General features: G+C 41.8%; 1 protein-coding gene across 5 annotated transcripts in view; it reads right to left on the reverse strand.

Moving 5' to 3' along the window:
* The window catches only part of BCL2L11 (BCL2 like 11), a 47,477-nt gene that overhangs the window by 12,080 nt on the left and 8,912 nt on the right, over nt 1–26,485 (reverse strand). For 4 of the 5 annotated variants that reach the window (XM_041756406.1, XM_041756410.1, XM_041756408.1 and 1 more), the window contains one exon: nt 4,955–5,064. In XM_041756406.1, the coding sequence (XP_041612340.1) occupies nt 4,955–5,064 (110 nt within the window). Of the gene's footprint in view, nt 1–1,479; nt 1,606–4,954; nt 5,065–26,485 lie in introns of all 5 variants that reach the window. The other variant, XR_005987990.1, reaches the window with a different exon arrangement.

Here is a 26,485-nt window from a genome sequence, read left to right on the forward strand (position 1 = left end):
GATGATGGGTCTAATTACCCCAAGAGCACAGGTTCTGATGTTCAGAAGGGTCTGGCCTGTGCTTGGACTTGGACTACACCCTTGGCCCATGGCTAAGAATCCAATCCAAGTGGGCACCATTGCCTTGAGAACGGATGGTAAGCACACTGTGCTCCATGCTGCACCACTCAGCTACATGCGAGCCACTCGCCCTCTTCATAAAGCTAGAGATCCAACGTCTCTGAGAAATCTTCTTCCCTATAAGCCCACGGACATCCATGTTCCCCAGCATTCACTGTGACCTGGGGCATGGGGACCTGGAACAGTAAAGGGCACTATGCGGGTATAGGCATTTCAGCAACATATGCCTTCTAGGAGTTATACTACCTCCAAGGGCTCTTGGGTTTTGCCCAGTAATATGTTCTATGTGTGCCTGCACTACTTTAATGCTTAATGACAGGTGAAAACGCACCAGGGTGCTGACATTGGCCAGATCTCGGCCAATCGGAGGATCAAAATAAGCACTGAGAGTAATGGACAGTAACCTGTAGAATGAAACAGAGACCCGTGAATTTAGGTTGATGAAGGAGATGAACGTATATGGGGAAAGGAAGTTCTTCTTTACAAACATTTTCCTTCCATGAAAGATGGAAATGTACTGACATTAGCATGGAAGATGTCACCTTTGACCAGAGTCAACATCACCAGTAATGAGACAGAAGGACTACCCATGCCTCCCAAAGCTAAGGATGAAAGATAAAATGTTGCCCCTGTCGTATTCCTGCCCTAAAGCCAAAACTTGAATGTCACCATGAGGAGACATTGGACAAATCAAATTCAGGGAGAATCTATAAAAGAACTGTCCTGACCCTTCAAAAATGTCAGGGTCACCAAGCCAGGGGAATGGCTCCAAATTAATGGCACTGAAGCAATAAGACAACTAAATTTAACATGTGATTCTAAACTGGACCCTGGGCCAGAAAACAACTTTTTTTTCTCCTACTATCAAGGACATTTTTGGCACAACTGGTAAAGTTTGGATGGAGTCCACAGATTACGTAACAGTACTGTAACATTGCTAATTTCCTGATTTTGAGAATTACACTGTGGTTATGTAAGGGAAATATTCTTATTCTTAGGAAATACACATCGATGTACTTAAGAGGAAAAGAACACCACACCTGTCATTTATTCTTAAAGGGTTCAGAAAATAATACGTATGCAGGTATAAAGGGGGAGAACAGTGAAGCAAATGTGGCAATGTGGTCATAACAGTGGCAGAGATAAAAGGGTTCTTTGTACCATTCTGGCAACTTTTATAGGTTAAGTCTGAAATGATTTCAAAACAGAAAGTTACAAAAATATACCAGACCTGGAGCAGTTGAACTTACCAGACCAGAGGGGGACATGGGTCACTCTGCCCTGGCAGGGTCGTTTGGGGGCAATTACATGGAGTCACAAAAGAAAAAGGGGGAACATGCACTGGAACTTTGCGCTCACCTGTGCCTCTCTCACCTCCTCCTTCAAGGATTCAGACTCCAACAGCTCCGTGTCATACGCTTCCCCACTGCCCTTAAGTGGACTGAACACATGACAACTACACGACACCTTCCTCTATTGCTCTAACTGAAAAAACGGGAAAATATCCTGTCAGGCTTCGAAAGGCTCATGGCAGTAAAAGACCAACACTTTAGAAAAGGTACTATAATAGTTTTAAGCAAATAAAGACACTAAATATTTAAAGTGCTAAAAATCCATTATAAAGCAACCATTATAAAGCAAGGTGGGGATGCACACCACTCACCAAGAAGGAACTCCCCCCATGGAGACAGCAAGTGACATGAATGCATGACTTTCCACTATGGCCTCCCATTTCCTCCCCAGATTTCTATCCCCGGTATTCAACAACAGACCAACCAGTGACACTGCAGACTATGAATTATTTTTAACCAACAATAGCAAGACAGGTTGTTGGTTGGTAGTTTTAGGGGTCACTGTGTCACAATTTAGAGTCTGGTGTTCTGAATGGGCAATTAATAAAATCTGGAGAATGTATTTGCCTTCATTAGAGAAAAATCAGGTTATAAGCTAGAGTCTGTCCTTCCACCTCTCCCAACATCCCCAGCCTACTAGGAAAGCTAGAGTCCCTGAAATTATTAGTGACTGCATTTTCCCATTGGCTCATTATTTTTAAAGAGATGCAAAATAAGGTTTATATAACCAGAAAATAGTGTGATACTGCAATGAAATTAACTTACGTTTATTTTACCAGAAGCAGTGAGAACAAAGAGGTCGCATCTCATTTGAATAAATAGATACGATCATCTCAAATATCCTCTTAAACATTACACTGAAGTAACACTGGGAGAAGACTAGGGGAAGAAGGATGTAATCCACTAGATGCTGTTCTCTCACCTCCCATGGACAGACAAGGTAATGAAAATAATCCCATAGTATGTGTCCCATTTGCATGTGACTAGAACCATCCACCTCGATGGCCTATGCTTTGCACCAACCACCATGCCACACTTGGCCCATGTCTTAATGCTGACCACACAGGCCACCATGGAGGTGCATCAACCAGGTCCATCTGGACAGGCCCAAGGGGAAACCTTATAAGTCACTGATACTTCATGTAAGTTTAAAGAGAAACATACACAATATCCTCACAAGACATCTAGCTCTGTGGCCAAGGCCCTGGTCTAATCCCTGAGAATGGAGCTATGTGGGCTCATGTTGGCATCCAGAGTTTCCGGGCTCTGAAGGCATGAGGGTCCACAGCTTCCTCTTTCTTGGGCAGCCCCATCCAGTTCTGGGCTAAGGACATCTATAGACCCCTTCAAGATGGAGAAAGAGGCAGGCCCAGCATGCCTGTCAGTTTGCTGCTTAGGCTCACCCTGAGAGGCCACTCCGCCATCTTTTCCTGCTGAATGATGGACATGCCCCCCAGCCTCCCACCCCAGCATGAAGTCATCACGAATGCACTGGGGTCTTGCTTCCGACCAGTCTCTCCTGGTCCACTAAGACAGTCCAGTCACACACAGGAACATGGAAATCTCTTCAGGGAAACCAAGGGAAAGTAGCTGGGGGTGGAGGGAGAGTAACTGTGGTGGCAAATTATGAAACAGTCAACTTTGCAAAAACAATTACCATCTCAGGGCCAGGCTGAGAAGGGATTTATACACCAGGAATGTCAGAGGTAGGATGTTAGATATTCTTGCCAGCTCAAGATGGCCACATGAGAAATTCCTAAACCTTTCATAGATGTTACAGTTCTCATTTAATAACAGAATCACACTATAGCATATTTCCCATCAAATATACATGCATGCACATGTGTGCATACACACACACACACACATCCCCCATAGGAAGGTCTGAAGAGGATCCAATGTGAATTTTCAGAACATCCCTGGCTCCCTCAGAGACCCTATACTAAAGGAATAAATGAAAGACCCTCTGCCAATGGGAAGATGTCTCCATGTGTTTCTAAAAAAAGCCGAGAGGCATCCTACAGACAGTAAAACAAAAGGACTAAAGGCAATTAGCAGGTCTCATTCATTAATAGCGACAGCTAGCTAAAAGACAGACTAATGTTTAAAGCAGGACACTGCTGAGTGAAATAAGTCAATCGGAGAAGGACAAACATTATATGGTCTCATTCACTTGGGGAATATAAGGGAAGGGAGAAGAAATGGGTGGAAAATATCGGAAAGGGAGACAGAACATGAGAGACTCCTAACTCTGGGAAATGAACTAGGGGTGGTGGAAGGGGGTGACTGGGTGGCAGGCACTAAGGGGGGCACTTGACGGGATGAGCACTGGGTGTTATTCTCTATGTTGGCAAATTGAACACCAATAAAAAATAAATTTGTTATTAAAAAAAAAATAAAGCAGGACACTAATACCGGGGTATTCTAAGCATGACTTCTCCTTCCAGAAAAAAAAAAAAAGTGAAAAAAAATCTTAAAGAGATGCTTATATGAAGCTGTAACATTCAGAATAAAAAGGAGCCAGCAGACCAGTGACACAGTAAGAGAGAATGATAGTTACAATTATAGCTTTTTCTACAAAAGAAGATGTGTCTTCTTTTTGGATGAGTCAATAGAAAGATCCTCATACTTGATTGTTTGAAAAAGTGTAAAACAAGCCAAAATTACATTCTATCACACATCTGCTGGTGCATCCTTTACAAGAAATACTCACATACGCTCGTAACATCCCTGACTTCCAGAGTTCAAGCCTATATATTTTGAGATGTTTTCCATGGGCAAAAGGTGTCCAAACGGTAATGTCTACTGCCCCAATAGGCAAAACCAACAAAATATACCGTGTCTACAGAAGACAAAGGGCAGTTTTTTCTTTTTAACCAATAGCACACCTCAAAATTTAAGTGGCAGTCAATTTGGCATATACAATTTTTATACCCCGGATTCCAGACTACTAGTTAATGGCTTCCTGAGAGAACTCAAGGACAGAGCATGGACTAATGGGCAATGGCTCTCCTGCTCTGACTCATCACCTGCCAAGCTCCAGGCTCACCATTACAGGACTACCGCGGGCATTGGTCCCTCTGGCTGAGCGAAAATGGAAGCTTTAATAGGTTACCTTTGACCCCAACTGCCCAACAGGAACGCAGAAACCCTCTATACAGATTGAAAACTATGCTACTATTTATGTGGGAATATGTCAAGGCATATCACTAACCCCTTTCTTAGCATGAATGCTTTAAGGTCTTTGCTCACTGAAATCCCTCTGCAACCTTGTACTATATTCTACTTAATTTTCATCATGTAAATTCACCCATAAAACGTTTTCAAATGGAAAATGGACAGGAGAAACACTGGTAGGTCACATATAGGTAATACCTTGCATTTCCAGAATAAGTATGGAGTTTTTACTAGTAACCTTAAAAAAAAAAAAACTGTGGGGAGGGGGAGGGTGTGAGGAGAAGTAGTAAATAAAACATCATTACCCTCCTTGGGTAATATGCATTAAATTCGTCTCCAATACGCCGCAACTCTTGGGCAATCCATATCTCCGGGCGCATATCTGCAGGTACAGCCTGAGACTGCCTCATGGAAGCTGCAGCAGAACAAACAGAACAAAAATCATGTTGTTTTTCATAGATCATTTAGCATGTTCAAAAGAAAGTTTCTAGAAGCAAGCTCTTCTCACACATTCTTGTTTTGATTTTGGAATCTCCCTAACTTCCAGGACTGTGCACTATATTATGGTGGCAGGGTCTGCTACCCCAATTTGCTTAGAAAGTAACAGATAAGAACTTACTTTTTCAAAACTGGAGACTCAGAATTGCAAAACTTAAAAATGTCCCAGCCGCTTAATTACATGCTTCCATTTCAAGAAGATAAATTAACACCAAAATGGTACAATAAAAATCACCAAAAAAAAAAAATAAATAAATAAAAATTCATACTTGAAACACACAGGAGAATATAAAAATTTAGGTTGTCAGTAAAATAACTGCTGATTTTAATACAAGGTAGAATTCCTAGGGAAATTTCAAACATCATATAGAAATAGGAGATGAAGTGGTTGTCCTATTTAAAGCTATAAAATGGGGACGTCTGGGTGGCTCAGCGGTTGAGCGTCTGTCTGCCTTCAGCTCAGGGTGTGATCCAGGGTCCTGGGATCAAGTCCCACATTGGGTTCCCTGCCGGGAAGCCTGCTTCTCTCTCTGCCTATGTCTTTGCCTTTCTCTCTGTGTCTCTCATGAATAAATACAAATCTTGAAAAAAAATGAAGTTGTAAAATGAGGGAAAATCTGAGAAACAGCATGCTACCTGAAAGTTCGTTTCTTTCTTTCTTTTTTTTTTTTTTTTAAGATTTTATTTATTTATCCCAGAACTCCAGGATCATGCCCTGAGCCAAAGGCAGATGCTCAATGGCTGAGCCACACAGGTGTCCCTGAAAGCTTGTTTCTATGGGGATAGGTACAGTGACAGTCTTCACAAGTGCTACCACGTAGCCAAATGAAGGCATACTTGTAAGATTCATCTCAGTATTGACGCAGCCAATAAGGGTGGATTCAAGTCTGCAAACCTCACATGGAAAGAAGAAATGTTTTGGGTGAAGGAGTAAAGGCATTTTTGAAAGTAGAAAAAAGAGGGACATTTGGTTTTTCATTGTCACTAGCATTCACGTCCAGTCCACTCATCTGTTTGTTGATGAAACCATTTAAAAGCCATGTGAATGGCCAAAAATGAAGCAAAAAAAATGGGAGCTGTCAGAAGATCTTACTAGAGCCAGGAAGAGAGCATCCTCCCCATTCAGGACAGAACGGTTCAGCATTGTGGGCTCATGAAAAGAAATGAGGTTCCTGGGCTTGTGATGTGTTAATTTTACTGTTCGAGTGGGCCACACTGCACTCCCAATTAAACACACGTTATGTTCTGACCACGGCAAAATGTTTAAAAACCTACAATGATCAGATTTCACAATACCATACACATGGCTGTTTTGTGTTTTTGTAGAAATACTTTGTAGGTGGGGTTTCTAAATTTTATCATTATATGTAAAACTGATGTTGTTTCATAGCTCTATGAAAGCACTTAAAAGTACACTCTAAAAAAAGCCTAATAAACTGAGTTTTTACCAAGTCTTCTCAAAACTCCTTACCCCATCTTCTTTGCCCAACCCCCACCCAAATGAATCCAACAATAATCCCCCCCACAAAGAGTGAGTGCCCGAGAGAGGGTGGGCACTGAGTGTGTGGGTGTACGTGGATGCATGCATGTGTGTGTGTGCAAAGAACGCACATGGATCCTCTCCAGAATTATCTGTGCTCTGTGAGTAAGCCATGGGAAGATTCCTAAAGGAAGCCCTGAGGGGAGAACATGAAGGCTGACCACAGAGAAGCTTCTAGGATAAGCCAGGTATGTACCCTGAATATACCCATCAAATAAAAAAATTACTTTGGCTGTATCTTTGCCACACAAATATTTTTATCATTACTCTGTAAAAGCCTATAAAAATTAAGTTTTAAATGGCTAAAACTGGCAGAACTCTAAATTTCAGGGTAGATGTGATGCCAGGTGATGATGTAATAGTTCATTTTCTTCTCATGAGTTTATAGCACTTTCAAGATTTAGTCTGTCAATAACAGCAATCATTACTATTCTTTTTATACTATCAGCAATCAGGTGGGTTTTTTCCCCCAAGTTCAGAAGCGTTAAAAAAAAGTCAACTCACCCTGAGAGAAAAGAAAGCTCTTTTCTTAGAATGCCTACTACACATCAGAGCCTGCAAGGTTTCGTGTGAGTTATTTCACGCCATCCTCTTAACCTGCCCTGCAGGGAGATGCCAGGTGACCAGCAGGACACCGTGTGGCCACTTCAGAGCTACCACCATATACCTCTTCTGGGCTTCAGAGCTCTACCTGTTTCTCATTATACAAGGCCCTCTTGAGAGTAAACTGCTTTCAGGGACGCCTCATTGGCTCAGTCGGTGGAGCATGTAACTTGATCTCGGGAGTTGTGAGTTCACACCCCATGCTGTGTGTGTAGGATTTACTTAAAAAATAAAATAAATTAAAAAAAAATGTGTAATCTATTGGCTTTCAATTCTAGAGTCAGAAATGAAAATCATACCAATTGTCCAAAAAATGTGTGAAATACAGATTATGTGTCTTATAAAAATGGTAGACAAGTTAAAAACTGCAGGCAAGGTATCCAGTATTTAATCAATCAACATATTCACTAATATACCCAATGAATTTGAATGTCCATATGCTAGACACTCTTCTAGGAGATGATCTGGATATGGCAACCAAATAGGCCAAGCCCTGCTTCCATGGAGTTTACATTCTTGTGGATTAAATTTCAACATTTAAGTGGTAAATTTTTCTGGACATGACATTTTGATTTTATTTATTTATTCATGAGAGACACACAGAGAGAGGCAGAGACATAGGCAGAGGGAGAAGCAGGCTCCCTGCAGGGAGCCCGATGTGGGACTCGATCCTGGGACTCCGGATGACGACCTGAGAGGAAGGCAGACGCTCAACCCCTGAGCCACCCAGGCGTCCCTGGACACGACATTTCTAAGTGAACTTTATACCTGTTGTAACATGAAACAAGAATAACTCCCCCGGTTAATTTCCCCCAAACCATCGATGAGGTCTACTGCATTCTACTTAACACCCTCACTTTACTTACTGTGTGTGTGGTTTAGAAGGTTCTTCCTGGCTTATGCTTGGGCTGGCAACCATCAAAGGAGCCAGTCTGTGTCAGAAGTCGGCTGATCATCAAACTAGCACCTAGTGAACATGTCAGCCTAGCCAGCAGCTAAGAAGAAAATATGGACTCTTGGTGGCCAAATCCAACTTGTTCATCTTAGGGATAAAGGCTCTGCTATATTTTGGAAAAGGAGGCAAAGGAGGTTAAGTAGATGTTTCTTCTCTGGGAAAGAACAGTTCAGTCGCTTAAACAAACATATAGATCCCAAATATATCCAAAAGGTGTGTGGCAGTGAGACAAAAAGGGTGGGAGAGCCTGTGGGAGGCCCAGGAGGCCCAGGAGGCCTCCCACTCACAGGTTCCCTAGGCAACTCTGGAGCAGATGCTGCACAGACCAGACCCCGAGAACACTGAGCAACAGGCAAGAAAGAGACCTTGGGGACGTCCTGGAATTTTAAGTAACCAAAGATAACAGATTAGACCAGGCTAAGCATACACAAACTGATGAGAACAACAGATTAGAGATATCTAACTGTACGTAGGTATATATTTATGTTTGCTGACTTAGAAAAATAATACAATATAACCAATAATAAAAATATAAATTAACTTTTGCCTAGGAGATGGATCTGCCTGGACTACTCTAACACAGCATATGTCACCATTTGGCTTTTGAAAAACTGGGGTTTTTTTTGTTCTTGTTCCTTTAATATATAAAGCTACAATACATGACCATCATTTATCCTGCAGTAAAACCTACCTAAGTAACATGTACACAAAATAGTTATAAAGTAAGATCTAAAACAAAAATTCTATTTGGAATATTTTAAAAGGTATCCTATTCCTATATTTTTAAACATATTTTTAATTTATTTATTAACAAGAGACACACAGAGAGAGGCAGAGACATAGGCAGAGGGAGAAGTAGGCTTCCTATGGGGAGCCCGATGCAGGACTCAATTGCAGGACTCCAGGATTACAACCTGAGCCAAAGGCAGACAGACGCTCAACCACTGAGCCACCTGTGTACCCCCTATTCCTGTATTTTATTTATTTATTTATTTATTTATTTATTTATTTATTTATTTATTTATTTATTTATTTTTTTAGACGGCATTGTAGGGAAGAGAGTGTTTTATTTATTTTTTATGATAGTCAGAGAGAGAGAGAGAGAGAGAGAGAGAGAGAGAGAGAGAGGCAGAGGGAGAAGCAGGCTCCATGCACCGGGAGCCCGACGTGGGATTCGATCCCGGGTCTCCAGGATCGCGCCCTGGGCCAAAGGCAGGCGCCAAACCGCTGCGCCACCCAGGGATCCCCTATTCCTGTATTTTAAAAAGATAGTCTTAATCCCAGTCCACTGCATGTTTCAACATAAAGTTCAAAGATGATTTCTGAAGTGATAAAAATATCTTCTCTTTTGGGGGAGGAGACACTTTTCTTAACTTCACCACTAGTTTCATCTTAGTGACTCATATTTGGTCTCATGTCACAGGAGAAGCCACCAGAACAGAAAAATGGGTCTGGTTGACCCTAGAGAAACAGTCTGTCAGCCCCACGGTAGTGCTGGTCAAAGCTCAAATTAATTTGCTTAATTCTGTGCCACTGTCACCCAGAGAATGAACCACCAGAATGGTGAATCCACAGTATGGTCTTCCAAAGGTGTACCTGAAGCAGGTGGGGCTCAGAGTCAGGGAATATTCAACATCCTGGTCTCCCCTTATCATTCTACCCAGATAGTGATCCAACTACTCCCTTTATAACAATTTAGTCCACCTATCAAAAAGATAACTTACATTTACATTTATATTTCTGGCCTGTCAATATCAAGCACACATATTTTACTTTCTAACCCATAATATATTCCACAACCATAAATATGGATACTTGATCAATAAAATGTGCCTTTATTTGAAACAAAAACTCTTTATGTCTAGTCAGGAAGATAAAAATTTTAACTTATAAGGCAACGAACGTAAAGAATTCTTCAAAGGGAAAATGCTGGTGAAGCGTATTTTTTGTCCACAGAAAATGTAGTTTCTGCATTTAAGAATTCATTTCTCACTCGATAAGCTTGACACTAAGACTCTGGGGTGGGGTGGGGGGAGAATAAAACAGACAGTGATCTAAATGTAAAACCACTCCATGGCAGCAACCTAAAGCCCACGGAAAGCCAGCTCCAATTCTGCAAGCACCAGACTTAGCTGGGGGAATCTGCTAGGTCCAGATTTTCTAACCAAAGCCAACAATTCTGTCAAAACTGTGAGATGATAAATGAAGTTTCATCGGAACTCTCAGAAACAATTTTTTTGAGATTCAGAATTTACTGGTAACAGTATTTCCTATAGAAAAAAAAAATACTGAGCTCTAATTAATTCACTTTTCCATACCACTGTGGGGGAAGGGGGGGACGGATGGAAAGGAGAACAATTTTAATGTCAAAGAACTTTTGAGTTGTGAAAAGACCGTTCTGGTTCAGCTACAGAACATTTTCCAACCCATATGGTAATTTCAAATCTTAAGAAGCTCAGCAATTGAAAAAATTAATGTCGTGGTTAAGTGGCTGATAGTGAAATCAGGCTGGGGCTTTCAGAAAGGGCTTTCTGTAGTACTGCCAGCTAGGGTGGGAAAATGAAAAAAAAAAAAAAGAGAGAGAGAGAGAAAGGTCGTCAATTTATAATGAACTCAATGTCAGCCAAACCAAACCTCATTTTTCTTGAACACCCATTTTTCTTGAACACTCAACTGCCTCCACCTCACTGTCACCAACAGCAGGTGTCAAAGAAACAGAGGTTCCATTACAATGCCACTGCCATTGTCTCTACACCCAGCTGTCCTGCTCTGTGAGGGTGCTGAGAAACACCACTGGGTGAGGTGTGCATGTGTGCTGGGGGTACCATGTCCTACACATGAGCTCATGTGACTGTGCTCATTCTGAGTGACAGGACTGGTGCAGCTCTCACTTCCGAGGGGCGGCCACTGTTTTCGTTCCCTTGAATGTCCCTAGTGGAGTTTCAAGTGCAGAACCAGAAACCAAATTAAAATTCATGGAAATACGTCATACTCTTCTGTTTTCAGATGTGCAGTAATCCACAAATACTTAGGCAGAATGAAGATTAGATTTTTAAAACAGTCAGCATGAATTAAGCTTTGAATATGTATGCAACTCAGAGCTGAGAAAGGATTTCTCAGTCCTTGAACAGATATGGAATGTATGACTTTGAAGACACAATCATTTTTATTTTAAACACACAACAGAGAAAAAAAAACACAACAGATCTTACTTGGACAAGTGTGCATTTTGCCCAGCACTTATCAGGAACTGTGGGGTCCCTTCCTCTCAACATCTTAGGGTCATCCATGTCTATTCCCCAAGGAGTCTAATTTAGCCAAAAACCATAAGGACCCTCTAAAAGACCATTTCTCTTCAGCTCTGAAACTAGTGCCAAATCAAAAAGAGATACTCCAAAAATGTTCAGAGGAAGCACTGCTTCTGCAGGTGGCCACTCATGAGCTCGATATTCATTTGGGGAAATAAAAATTCTAGGATGTCAATTCAAGCCAATAGTCTCCTTATTTAAGTGAGTATCTTCAGAAATATCTTCATCAAGTCAGTTATCCACAAGCTAACAAGAGGACAAAGGACACAGCCAGCTGGCCTGCTAAAGGTTCCTTAGGAAACCCACCTGAGTGATCAGGCTCCAGGATTTCCAGAGCATCTGCTGCTCTCCTAAGTTCTACTGCAGAAAATGCTATCTGAAGGTGACTTCAGACACTCCAGCGGTTCTTCAGAAATGAAGTAAGCCAGAACTCAATTTCACCGCTAGCACACACTCCCCTCCTCCCCCAACCCTGGGTCTGTTTCTCCTATGCATTGTTTTATTTGTTGATAAATCTTTTTATCAATTCCACTGAGCCCCTGGAGGATCATGAGAGTAATTAGAAATAAAACACAAGTGACCGTAGTACCGGTGCTCAGAAAGTTCCTCCATCTGTTTTCCCCCGTACTTGTCGGTGTTGAGCCTGGGCAGTCGCGTGAATTCAAGACAGCACTTTATGCACAGCTGCTAGGAGACAGCACTACAAATAATAAAGTTCATGAGAGGAAGCCAGGGTTTTATACTTACTCCTTTTCAGTGCGTGTTGCCTGTGCTTTTATGTGGCCTTGAGCAAGAAAGTCAAAACAAGCTGCTTTGATCCATTTCCAGGCTGACCATTTGGAAACTGCCAGTAAACCAAGGCTGTGAAGTTGGGTCGGAAGTCTGGAAAGCAGCGTGCATAATCTATGCCCTTCCACCATCATTCTTCCCACAATGAAATTCCAATCTAAGGCGTTAAGTCCAATGTGCTAAATACCTAATTCACCCATTTACGATTCAAGGTCAGAAGACCTGCTTACCCATTTCACCTGAGCCATCTCCCCCGCCCCACCCACCGATTTACATCTTTATGAGAAGCCAGTGACATGCCCAGCACACCCACACCTGTGGTTAGGTTTCTGTCCAAGGGCATACCCGCTGGCTCTTAGCCATAGCAGGAAGTCCAGTATCATAGGCAGGTGGGAGACCTGGTACAGGGGCCATCTGAAATATGAGGCTGGGTCTCCTGGCCTGTGGGCCCACTGCCTGGCATGGGTGGCATGCTGTTTTCCTAAAGCAGAGCAGTCCTCACCGAAGGGCATTAGAGGCTGCAAAGTTCTTTTTCATAGGGAACTGAAATGTCCCCCTGCCAACCCCCAACTCAATCTTGCTTCCATTCCCTGGGCCTATAAAGACAATCTATAATATAATCCCTCTCGGTCATTACCCTTCTTTTTATTTTTTTCTTTTTCTCTTTTAAGTAGGCTCCATGCCTAGTGTGGAGCCCAACTCAGGCCCAAATTCATGATCCTGAGATCAAGATTTGAGCTGAAATCAAGAACTAGATGCTTAACTGACTGAGCCACCCACGCACCCCTCACTTCTTTTTCATTAAGTAAGCTGCCACCACATGCTCCAAACCTGGTCCTGAACCAGTTCCTTCCATATGCCCTTTATGATGAACAGTGGGAAGACCCACCATCACCATCCTAGTCCCCCGCCCAGTGTGCTCCTGAAATGTGCTGCTCTGAATAGTGCATAGCAGGGGTCTTTATTAGGTCTGACAGGATGCAGGACACAGGATACTACTTCCGCTTTTTGCTTTCCCTACACTGACCCTAGCTGCACCAAGATTCTGAGACAGCTGCAGCTCTATTTCTATAGTAAATTCCTTTTAGAGGATTAGAGGATTTGACTGGCAATCTTATTTTGAAAAACAATTAAAAATAACCCCAAAACTCTACGTATAGTCAAATGAAGAGCAACTCTGAGCTTGCTTTAAGACAGAAACATAGACCCTAGGTACCTTCTACTGACAACGCAGGAATTTCCTATCTAGACAGTTTATTTCACAATTTACTTCATCACAACTATAAAGAAAAAAGTGCTTTTTAGGGATTTTTAAAAAGTAAATACATAATTCTGTACATTAATTTACTTAAAACCATTCCTTAGGAATAAAGTGTTAAAATTTTTGAAGTTACTACCTTTCAGTAACTTGTATGCTATACCCAACCAAAAATCTGATCTTGGGGAGGATATGAAAATTTAAACCACAAAAGTAAAAATTCCTGACTACAGAGTAAGTGTGGCTTCTATGAAATTTAACACTGCCAGCAGGAAACAGGTGACAAAAATCTCTTCTAATTCACATCAGGGCTTTAGAATTACTGTATTTCATCTCAGCGATAGTGAAGACCAAGACCTGGAGCAAAAACAGAGTCCCAAGAAGCTACACCTTAAAATAGTTTTAATTTTACTTTTATTTTTATGAAGATTTTTATTTATTTGACACAGAGAAAGAAAGCGAGCATGAGGGGAGCGGGGGCAGAGGCAGGGGGAGAAGCCGACTTCCTGCTGAGCAGGGAGCAAGACTTATGACTTGATCCCAGGACACTGAGATCAGGACCTGAGCCAAAGACAGATGCTTAACCAACTGAGGGAGCTCGACATGGGACTCGATCCCAGGTCTCCAGGATCAGGCCCTGGGCTGAAGGCGGTGCTAAACCGCTGAGCCACCCGGGCTGCCCCTCTTAAGCAGTTTTTAAATCAAAACATGCAAAAGTCTATCAATTTTATTTCCACAGTTGGAATTTATAATGGCCATACACAAAGTGAGGCACTAACCTGTTAACACAGACATAGATGTAACATAGACAGTGGGGTAACACACCAGAAGTCTGGCACGCATTGAAAGCTTCTCACTTAAAACAAATTCAGGAAAGGTAGCTTCCTCTTTTTACTGCACATCGTATGAAAAGAGAGACAAACTTGACACCTCAATTCCAGACACTCTTTTGTGTAATCACAAAGATGTAATCGCTGTGCTTAGACACTTAATGGTTTATCAATCTGTTCTTAAAACCTACTGTCTGTAGGTTTAAAACTTACTGTCTGTCACACTCTGAGTGCTGTGTGACTCCTCCCTAGAAAACTCACAAAGCTTGTGCATCCTGATTGAGCACAAGCCCATTTATGCTGAAAAGTGTGTGTTCCACCTCTAAGGAACAGAGGTGAACACATGGCCCACAGCTTTTTGTAGGAAACACAATAATAAAAAGAAATGTTCTAAGAATTAATGTTGCATATAAAATAAGGATACTGGAAGGCTCAAGCCAGTGGAACACTGGAGTGGTATGGTGCATGGTCAATGAGAAACATGGGTCGAGCCTCAAGTTCCTTTATCCACTGACCAGCCTGTACTAATGTTCAAGATACTACATAAACTTTGCATAAGTCAGCAGTTATAGAGGAGAATCCCAGGTCTTGCCTGTAGACTACACAAATGTTAGGTATGTAACCTAGGTGCCACACTCTTCCATATGGAGAAAGCATGGAAACTAGGGTTACCACTGACGCAAATCCAAGTGTAAGTCGTATGAAATTCTGTGCCGAAAGACCATCAGGTCTGGTGGTTTTGAAGGTCTTTTATCTGTTTTGGTTCACACATTCTTCCTCCTCCTCCCCAGTATTCATTACCCTCCAGGGTAGAATGGCTGCTCTGGCCCAACTCTGATGCCTATGTGTTCATAAACTGGGCAAAATGGTTTGGCTACCCCTGGACTTAGGAACTCTGTGCAATACAGATTCAACTGGGGTTGTTCTAATTTAGCATAAGCCCCACCCCTCCCGTCTTACCACTACTGAGTGTTACCACTACTGAATCATTATCACACCTTTCTATATCAGGAAAGGACATTCGTGCTTAGCCAGGTTGAGGTATGAGCCCAAAGAGCTATGATGGGTCAATGGAGGGATCAGGGCTGGACTGGGTCACCCTCCTTAACTCTCCACTCCCATCCTTCATGATATACTTCAGTAAAAAGGACTACCAAGAAAACAAAGCTGATGTATACAATCTGCCAGGCTTTCTTTTCTTTTTTTTTTTTTTTAAATTTTTTTTTAATTTTTATTTATTTATGATAGTCACAGAGAGAGAGAGAGAGGCAGAGACATAGGCAGAGGGAGAAGCAGGCTCCATGCACCGGGAGCCTGATGTGGGATTCGATCCCGGGTCTCCAGGATCGCGCCCTGGGCCAAAGGCAAGCGCCAAACCACTGCGCCACCCAGGGATCCCCTGCCAGGCTTTCTTTACAGAGAAAACAGCTCTAAGCTTCAAATGAAGGGAAAATTAAAGTGAAAACAGAGGGATGAAAGAACACCTGGGTGGCTCAGTGACTGAGCCTGGGCCTTTGGCCCAGGGCATGATCCTGGTTTCCTGGGATTGAGTCCTACATCAGGTTCCCCATGGGGAGCCTGCTTTTCCCTCTACCTATCTCTCTGTGTCTCATGTAAAAATAAATTTAAAAAATCTTAAAAAAAAGAAAGAGGGAGCTGGACATTAATAAGTTACAATAAATATTGCTTGAGTTGTCATTAAATCTACAAATATTTGGGCTCTTGCCATTACGTACCAAACTATTTTCTTAAGTTGGTAAGTGGTTTTGACCAGTTTGGTAGAAGTTATGCCCAGGTATAAATAAGATTGAGATCTAAATGCAAATACATGTTAAGTAGCATATATCCAGAATCCTTTCTAGACTACTTTGTGTTAAGAAATTCCTCAGGAGGAGCACATGGGTCTGGGTGGCTAGTCAGTTGAGTGTCTGACTCTTGGTTTCTGCTAAGGTCATGATTTCAGGGTCGTGAGATCAAGGGGCATATAGGGTCCCCACTGATTGGGAGTCTGCACTGGGAGGTTCTCTCTCTCCCCACGCTCTCTCAAATAAACAAGTCTTTAAAAAAGTGCCCAGAGCAACTCATATAGTAGAGAATCATCATGTTGAACCTGTTTCAATTTGAACACATATCCTTTGCAGACTGAAGTGATTGATTCTATGTTTTAAAAAAATTTTAGTTTTTTTAAAGGATTTTATTTATTTACTTGAGAGAGAGAGAGAACATGAGCAGAGGAAGAGGGAGAAGCAGATCCTCACTGAGCTGGGAGCCTGCTTCTCCTTCTGCCTGTATCTCGGTTTCTGTCTTTCATGAATAAATATATAAAATCTTAAAAACAAACATTTTCATTCCTAAAGGAGGTCAGCAAAGCCCAAATTAAAGCAACTCATCAGTACCAAAGGCCTGTGTTCGCACCTCCAACACCCCAGAGTTCTACTTCTGAAGAGGACATAAAGTCTCAGCTCTCAGGGCTGCAGACTCAATCTATGCAGTCAACTGGCCTGTATCCTCTTCGAGTGTAGATGCTGGAGAGACAAGCTCAGGAGCTTGTAACTGGAGCACAGACCCCAGCCTCACTCAGGCCTGTGGGCTACAGAAGACCAGATTCAGGGACTGCTTCTCTCCACCACTGTCTGGCTGAGTGATAACTCTACTCACAAACCCCAGGGATCTGCTCCAGGGCAGACAACAGAGGAAATACAAAGTTGAATTTGGGTTTCCCAGAGGACTCTGGGGATACCAACTAGCATTCTAGTAGTATTCTAGTATTCTAGTAGTATTCTAATAAATACTCAAAACCACCAAAGCACGGGCTCATACGAACGGAGTTTACAGTCATCCACCACCAGGAAAACGCTGTTCTAACTGTTGGCATTGGTCACCTCATAGCAATGTGAAGAAAAAGTTCCCAAGAAGCATTCATGATTCATTCATTCAGAAATAAAACCTGAAATTTAACAGATGGCTAAATAAGCATAAATTCTGTCAAAGGAAAAAAAATCTGTTTTAAAAAATTTTTTCATTGTACTCAATGAATATTTCTAATGTTAAACCAAAAACGCAAAATATCTCATTTCAAAAAAGGTTGCTTAACATCTGGCTGCAGGAAAAAGTAGTTTAGCCTGTGTCTTATGTCTCAAGACCATTCTTTCTCCAAATACACACACTAAACTACAGTCAAGTTTCTGCCAAGTGCTATGGGCCATCGCCCACAGGTGTCCCCGACACAGGCTCACCTTAGACACAGTATGGTTTCCAGATGTCTCTCCACGGTCCAAAGATTTGCCAATGAAGCCAAGCTTCTTTTCAGGGTGATGTGTGGGGTCATAGGCAGGTTAGGGGTGATTCAGACCTTCCCTCCCCATCCCCAGCAGGCCAGTTTCTAGAAAAAGATCTTTTTTGCTGGTTTGTTCTGGGACCTGGGGGAGTTAGAATTATAGTGGCATTTCCAAATTAATTCACTTCCCTGTGAGTTTCCTATATTCCTGAAACAGCTTCTTTCCAGAGAAAGTAGGAGAACCTTCATTACTGTCACACTTCTGGACATGCCATGGCTACAACAGGGTATGGCGGAAGAAGAAAAATTTATAAATTAGCGATGGAGTTCCCTCAGATGCTTTCTATTGGTTTATGTGGAAGCTCCCACAACCCTCTAAGGTAAGCACTTTGGTCTTCATTTGATGGATGAGAAAACAAACTAAAATTAACAGGTCTGCCCAGGTCACTCAGTGGGTCTGAGGGAGCTGGGATTCCACTTAGATCCTGCCCCAGACCTATGCCCAGCCCTGCAGGACACACAGCAGCAGCAGCCCGCCAGTGCCGAAACAACCTGTTAACCTCATTGGACAAAGATGTTTCACAAATCACTCACTCTGCTAAATAAAAAGCGAACCCCAGGTTTTTATTAAGGGGCTAATGTCCATCTACAAATACTTCTGGTGACGGGCCATGAGCTTGGCTTTCCAGATTTTTACTTACCAATGCCACAGGGCATGACACTACTGAATCACACAAATAAGATGTACATGTCACAGTGACGAGCTCCTGGGCATGCCAAAAATACGAAGATTCAAATTAAAAGAAAAACTGACATGTGTTATATACTAGATTTATTCTCTTATAAATGCTAGTGATGATTTTGGAAACGCAAAAAGGCACACAAATAAGACCACTTGAAACTTGAAAACAAAAATACTTGCTTTTAATGTTTTGAGTTCTTTTCCATTTACACTTACAAACTTCTGGGATACCCATGTTTTTGCCTCCCATTAACTCATATGCTGAACCTAACCCCCAGTGTGATGGTATTAGGAGATGGGACCTTTAGGAGGTGGTCAGATCACCAGCATGGAGCCCTCATGAATGGAATCAGTGCTTTTGTAAGAGGTTTCTATCACGTGAGGATACAAGAGGGCCTTCCCCAGAACTGGGATATGCTTAGCATCCTAATCTCAGACTTCCAACTTCCAGAAGTATGAGATGAAGGTTTCTTGGTTAAGCCACCCAATCTGTGGTATGTTTGTAATCTCAGCAAAAACAGACTTAGACATAGATGTCATCAATAATTTTGTAACCTTTTGTAACGGAACTTTACTTTACGCCATCATTTTTCTTAAAGTCATTAAGAAGACAGCACCACAGTCTGTCAAAAGGATGTGTAATAATTGAGATTTTCCCTGTACAGTTAGGACAGTCCATAATTTTTTTGGCTGGGATAAATAATGCCTTGATCAACCGTCTGGTGCACATGTTTCTCCTAGCATTTCCAGCAGAATAAAGGAACGGCAGACAGTCCGTTGTGCCTCAGAGCAGGGTCTGAGGATGGATGGGTGGCATGGTGCTTAGAGCCAGAGCACAGCACAGGACCGAGCCCACAAGGTCTTACAGGACAGGCATTTGGTTTGTGTCAACAAGACCTCCACAGAGAAGGAAAGCCAACTTGGGTCACATGCCTCAGCACAGGTCCCAGCCGCAGACCAAGCAGAACCATCAGATGACACTGACCAGATGAAAAAGAGGCTGAATGTTGTGTCACATAAGAAATATGCTGAGAGACTGAGGCTGCTCCCACAAAAGAGGAATGAAGACGAGTGAATTCTGGTGTGGGAGGTGGTGGTCCATGGGGAGCACCCCCCCCCAACAGAGGCAGGGTGACCACAGACCAGGGGCATGAGGGCATCTGAGCACTGAGCAAATGCTCCAGTTCCCTGGTATAAAAGATCAGGAGGCAAGGTCTCAGACCACCTAACATTCAGTTCTATACACATCTTCAAATCTAAACCACAAATCAATGCATGATGGGATCTCTTTTTCTTTCTTACAGTCCAATCATGTAGGACCACAGGGCTTACTTTCTCCAATAAGAAGTTCCCCTACAGCCCGTGGAATCTGACTGGAATCACCCCTATGGTTTCCAGGCAGGACATGTGAGCAAAGCAGGGTGGACACCCCACAGGCTCACCACCACGGTCACATACAAGGTAGTTAGGACAAGAAACACTGCAATTATCACAGTGAAATCGTGAAAACAGTGGCTAAGAGTACTGCTAAACCTCTCCCCCAAAGTTAAAAGTCAATTATTATTCCAGAGTGTAAAATCAGAGAGTGAAACAGGTGGTGGCTAAAATTCCAAGTAGTATTCTGCCGTCAGAGCCAATCAACACTCATTATAAATATTTAGTTACAAGATACAGACTTCCAATCCCACCAAGGTGGGGTCAACCAAATCCCCCCAGGCCCCACCCTGTGTTACTAAAAATCCTAGAGAGCACAACAAACAAGATGTTGTTGAAAGGGGAAAGAAGAGGTGGGCTGTTTGGGGTCCCTTGGACTTGAGGAATGATGTGGCCGAGAGGTTCCTGGTTTCCTCATTACTTTCCATACATCTTGGGCAGGGTCCCACAGAGTTCTCCAACGGTGGGTCTCCAACGTACGGAGAGAAAGAGCTCCCAGGAGAGCCTATTCTTCCCAGTAAAGCCGTGGGGAAAGGATGGCCTCACAATGGAAAACCGTTTTGGCCGTACCTATTCTATAGACCCCAGCTGTAGTTTCAGTGTGGCTAGGCAAGAAGTTGATCTTTCACCCATCCCCAGCTCAGGGGGCGGTGTCGGTGTTGTGGTTCTACCAGCAGGCTGTGTAACCAGGCTAAGGGAGAGCAGATCTGCCAGTCTTTCTCCTTGGCAGACGCAGGCAGAGCCAATCCTGCTGCCCTGCCAGAGCAGTGCTGGACAAATCACGTGGGGAGCTCTCTCTCATCCTCTGCCCAGGGGTAGCAGATGATGCAGACTCCCCTTCAAAGGTAGCTTTGGTGGGGCCCGGCAGCAAACTGGCCCTCCAACCCCTACCAAGCAGCAGGGAGGTGGTACAAAGTGAGATTAGCTGCCACTCCACACACACACACACACACACACACACACACACACACACGCATGCACGCACGCACCCACAAGAAGCTGGGCCTCCACCCCCACCAAGCATCAAGGAGCAATGAGACAGAACAAGTCAGAGCAAGTCAGCACACCACTTCCCCCACCCCTGGTTGGGGGAAGGCCCAGTGAGGAGCTGAGCCTGTATACCCACCTGGCAGCAACAAGACCGAACGAGGTGGTAGGAAACAGGGCTAGTGGCCCATAGGTTTTTCCTCCCTAGCTTCGGGTGCCTGTGGGACCCAGTGGGTCACCAAGCCTCCACTCCCACCTGGCATCAAGGATAATGCCTGGGAACTCCCATCCAGCATCATGAGAGGGACAGGGTGGTGGGAGGCAGGGCTGGTAGTCTACCCCTCACCCTTAGTCCAGTGTAAACAAGAAGTCAAGAAGAGCTGAGCTTTAGCCTCCACCCTACAGAAGCAAGGCTGTGAGTCAGCCCTCCACCACGTCCCTCCCCCTTCCAGGTGTCAGCAGGGGCTATGGGGGAGCCAAGCATACACCCCCAAGAGAATTCAACAAAGCCATGTAATTTGGTGCTGCATTTTTGCTGGAAAGTATTAGCAAGGCTGAGGAGGGATCTGAATTTCTACCTCACCTGGAAGAAGAAAGCAAAAATTTTAGAACAGAAAAATACAACTAAACAAGAGGGGGAAAAGAACCTCACTGGCTGGGCTCAGTAATAGATTGGGGATGACAGATGACAGAACCCATACACATGATGTGAGATCCACAGAATTTATTCAGTTCAAGCAGACAATACAGAATGAAAACTAAACAGTCTCAAGGACCACAACGAAAAGACATTCTTGTCATCAGAGTCCCAAAAGAAAGGAAAAAATACTCAAAGACATAATGGCTGAAAACTTCCTGAATCTGGCACAAAACATAAAACCACAGATTTAAGAAGTGGAGTGAATCTCATGAAGGAGAAACCCAAAGAAATTCAAAACACATCATAATTACACCTCTGGAAACTAAAAACCAAAGAAAAAACGTTGGAAGGCACCAGGCAGAAATAACACAATACTTACAGAAGAACAACATTTGAAAGATAGACTTCTCATCTGAAACGGTAAAAGCCAGAAGTCTGTAAAATAAGCAAACAAACAGCTAACCAGCTGTGAATTCTAGATCCACTGAAAATATCCTTTTGCAATTAAGGGAAAAAACAAAGATTCTCAAACACAGGAACCAAGGCTTGTTGCTAGCAGGCCTATCATTTAGAAATGACTGAAGGAAGTCTTCTGAACACAAAGGAAATAATAACAGAAGACTGAGAACCTCAGAAAGGAAAGACTATTGAAATGTAGAGAAGAGAGGAGGAAATATACTAGATCAGCCTATTTCTCATGAGCTTCTTAAATTACATTTGACGGATGAAGCACAAAATAGGACATCACTTATGGTGCTCAATGTATATAGAGGAAATGTTTAAGACAATTATATCTGAAATGTGGGGCAGGTGAAGAGACCTGAAGGGATGTAAGGTGTTTACACTGCAGCCAAACCAAAACAAAAAAGGTTGATATCATTGATGTCAATAGATCATAACAAGTTACATTTGTATACTGTAATACTTAAGACAACCACTAAGGAAATTTTTTTTAAAAAAAAATTTTATTTACTTATTCATGAGAGACACACAGAGAGAGGCAGAGACCAGAGACAGGGCAAAAGGAGAAGCAGGCTCCTCGGAGGAAGCCCAATGCAGAACCTGATACCTGGACCCCAGGATCATGACCTGAGCCAAAGGTAGAGCTCAGCTGCTAAGCCACCCAGGCGGTCCAGGAAATTCTTCTTAAACAAAGAAACACAGAAACAGAAACACAGTAAAATGGCAAACTTAAGACAATTACCTTTAATGTAAATGATCTAAATACACCATTTAAAAAATTTGATGAGTGGCTAAAAGCAGTATTATTTGAAGATATGTTCTATACAAAAAAACTTACTTCAAATACAATATATGTAGCTTGAAAGTAAATAAATGGAAAAAAATACACCATATAAAGATGTACCATTATTAGTATTTTTTACAAAAAGCAGAAGTGGCTATATTGGTTGGTATCACATAAGGTAGACTTTTTAGCAATGATAAAAGGATCAATCCAACAGGAAGACATTAAAAATTCAAAATGTGTGAACACCAAACTGTGCCTCAGAAATACATGAAGCAAAATCTGATAGATCTGAAAGGAGAAAAAGACAAACTATCCTTCTGGTTGGAGACTTCAACAGCATCTGTCTAAGCAACTGACAGAACTACCACAGAGAAAATCAGCAAAGATATAGGAGAGCTGGACAACACAATTTTTTTAAAATAAGATTTTCTTTATTTGAGATAGAGCCAGTGAGAGAGACAGAAAGAGGGGGAGAGAGTATGAGTGGGGGGAGAGGCTGAGGGAGGAGAAGCAGGCTCTCCACTGAGCAGGGAGCCTGACGTGGGACTTGATCCTAGGACCCTGCGGATCATGACCTGAGCCGAAGGTAGATGCTTAACCAACTGAGCCACCCAGGTGTCCCTGGACAACACAATAAGATCTAATTGGCAAATATATTATGAACACTCCATCCAACAACAGCAGAGTATAGATATTCTTCAAGCTCTTGTGGATCATTTACCAAATTTAATATAATTGAAAAAATAACAGTTATTCTCTGACCATGATGAAATCAAACAAGAAAATGGTAACAGAAAGACAAGATAATTGCCATGCACTTAGAAATGAAACAACACACTTCTAAATGTTTTTGGGTCAGAGAAGCAATCTCAAAGGAAATAAAAACACATGAATGTCAATGAAAATGAAAACGGTCTCCCTAGACATATGGGATGCAGTTAAAGCAGTGGTGAGATTATGGCACTAAATGCTTCAATAGAAGAGAGTAAAGGTCTCAAAACATTCCTCCAAGTTCCCACCCCAAGAAACTAGAAAAGACAAAATAAACATAAAGCAAACCAAAGGAAAGAAATACTAAACAAAAAAAACTGTAAATAGGAAAATAGAGAAAAATGCACAAAAAAGCTGATTTTAAAAAATAAAGCTGATAAACCTCCTGAAAGGATAAAAAAATAGGAAAACAAACCACCAATATCTAGAATGAAATGGACTATCACAACAGATCCTGCACACACTTAAGATAATAAAGAACAACATAAATACTTTAAGCACTCAATATTCAATAACTTAGAACCAATGGATCAATTCCTTGTAGTTGAAAATCATAAACTACTAAAATTCAACCAAGATGAAACAGACAACCTGAATAGTCCTACAAACACTAAAAAACTGAATTTGTAACTTAAACTCCTCCCCCACTCCCCAAGAAAGAAACCTTCAGGTCTCCATGGTCTCATTAGAGTTCCACCAAACATTTTAAATAATTTTTTTTCCAAACATTTAAAGAATACCAACTGGGATCCCTGGGTGGCGCAGTGGTTTGGCGCCTGGCTTTGGCCCAGGGCGCGATCCTGGAGACCCGGGATCGAATCCCATGTCAGGCTCCTGGTGCATGGAGCCTGCTTCTCCCTCTGCCTGTGTCTCTGCCTCTCTCTCTCTCTCTCTGTGTGACTATCATAAATAAATAAATTAAAAAAAATTTTTTTTTAAAAATAAAGAATACCAACTTTACACAATCTCTTCTGGAAAAGGGAGGAGAAGGGAACATTTCCCAACCTCTGTTAAGGCCCTGATCAAAACCAGAACAGTTTAAAAAGAAAACAACAGATAAATAACTCTCATGAACTTAGGCACAAAGACCCTCAAGAAAATATTAGCAAATTCAATCCAACAATGTATGAAAAGAACTACACCCTGACCAAGTAGGGCTATTCCCATGCTTGCAAGATAGATTAAATCAATGTAGCTCACCATTATCAACAGATTCTAAAATAAGCAAACTCATACATTCACATGAGTTGATGCAGAGTAAGCATTTTATAACTATTTCATTCATGATAAATACTATCAGCAATCTAGGAATAGAGAAATTTCATTTTTTTAAAAAAAGAGCATCTACAAAATACCTACAGCTAATGTCAGACTCAAGGATTAAAGACTGAAAGCATTCCCCCTAGAGGAATGAGGCAAGGAAGGCTGTCTGTTCTCACCTCTCATTCAACACAACACTAGAAGTTCTAATCAGTGTAATAGGTCAAGAAAAAGAAAGAAAATGCACAGATTATTAGAAAGGAAGAAATAAAACTTCCTATTTGCAGATAACATCTTCGTTGGACTCCCAAGAAATTTACAAAAAATTTTCTCACTACTGAGTTCAGCAAGGCTCCAGAATATAAGAACAAACAAACATGAACTGTATTGCTACATACTAAAAATAAATGAGTTGAAAATAAATTTAAAAATAATACCATTACTAATTGTTCCCAAGTGAATGAAGTCCAACAAAACATCTACAATATCTGTACACTGAAAATTATAAAAAACTTACAAACCTAAATACTTGAAGACATACCTGTTTATGGAATGCAAGACAACACAATCAAGGTGCAAGTTCTTGACCCAAACTGATCTGTAAGTTTAATACAATTCCTATGGAAACCCCAGCAGGGTTTTGTAGACACAGACAAGCCCACTCTAAAATAGAGATGAAAAGGCATAGGACCCAGGTTAAAACAATTTTGAAGAAAAAGAAAAAAGAATAAAGTCTGAGGAATCACTGTATCCATCCATTACTATGGTCCAATATGTAACCAGAGTAATGAAGGCAGTGTGGTCCTGGCAGAGGGACAGACATATAGTTCAAGAGAACACAGAAGAGAATCCAGAAATAGATCCACAAAAACATGCTGATTTTGAACAAAGGTGCAAAAGCAATTACAGTTGACCCTTGCACAACAGGTTCACTGAATTTTTTCATAGGTGGATTTTTTCAATAACCTTTTCTCTCCTCCAGCTTATTGTATGAATCCAGTATACAATACACATAACATACAAAATGTGTCTGTCAACAGTGTGTCTTACTGGGAAGGCTTTTGGTCAACAGCAGGCTATTAGTAGTCTACCAGTAGTTAAGTTTTGGGGCAGTCACAAGTTACACATGGATTTTTCGTGCATGGTGCCCCTCGCCACATGTTGTTCAAGAGCTAATATAAGTGGAAAAAGGATGACAATTTCCATAAATGGTGCAAGAGCAACTGGGGATCTACAGTTCAAAGGACAGACTTTTAATCTATACGTCATACTTTATAAACAAATTAACTCAACATGAATCACAAATCCAAATGTAAAATGTGAAACTATAAAACTTTTGGCATAAACAAACAAACTAGGCAAAAATCTTGGGGCTTAGGCTTGGCAAAGAGTACTTAACTGACACCAAAAACTTGAAACTGGTATCTGAACTTTACCAAAATTTAAACTTTGCTCTATAGAAAGGATGAAAAGAGAAGCTACAAAATGGGAGAAAATGTTTGCAAATCACATATCTGACTTGAGTCTAGAATGCATAAAAGCTCTCAAAAAGAGTGAAAGAGTAAAAAACCAAACCAATTGAAAAAATGAGCAAAACACAGAAACAGTCACTTCCTGGAGGAGTGTATACATATGCAAATGAGCACATGAAAATATATTCAACACCATTAGCCACGAGGGGCATGCAGATTAAAG

This window comes from Vulpes lagopus, chromosome 5 (assembly GCF_018345385.1).
Source record: "Vulpes lagopus strain Blue_001 chromosome 5, ASM1834538v1, whole genome shotgun sequence".
Taxonomy (NCBI): Eukaryota; Metazoa; Chordata; class Mammalia; order Carnivora; family Canidae; genus Vulpes; species Vulpes lagopus.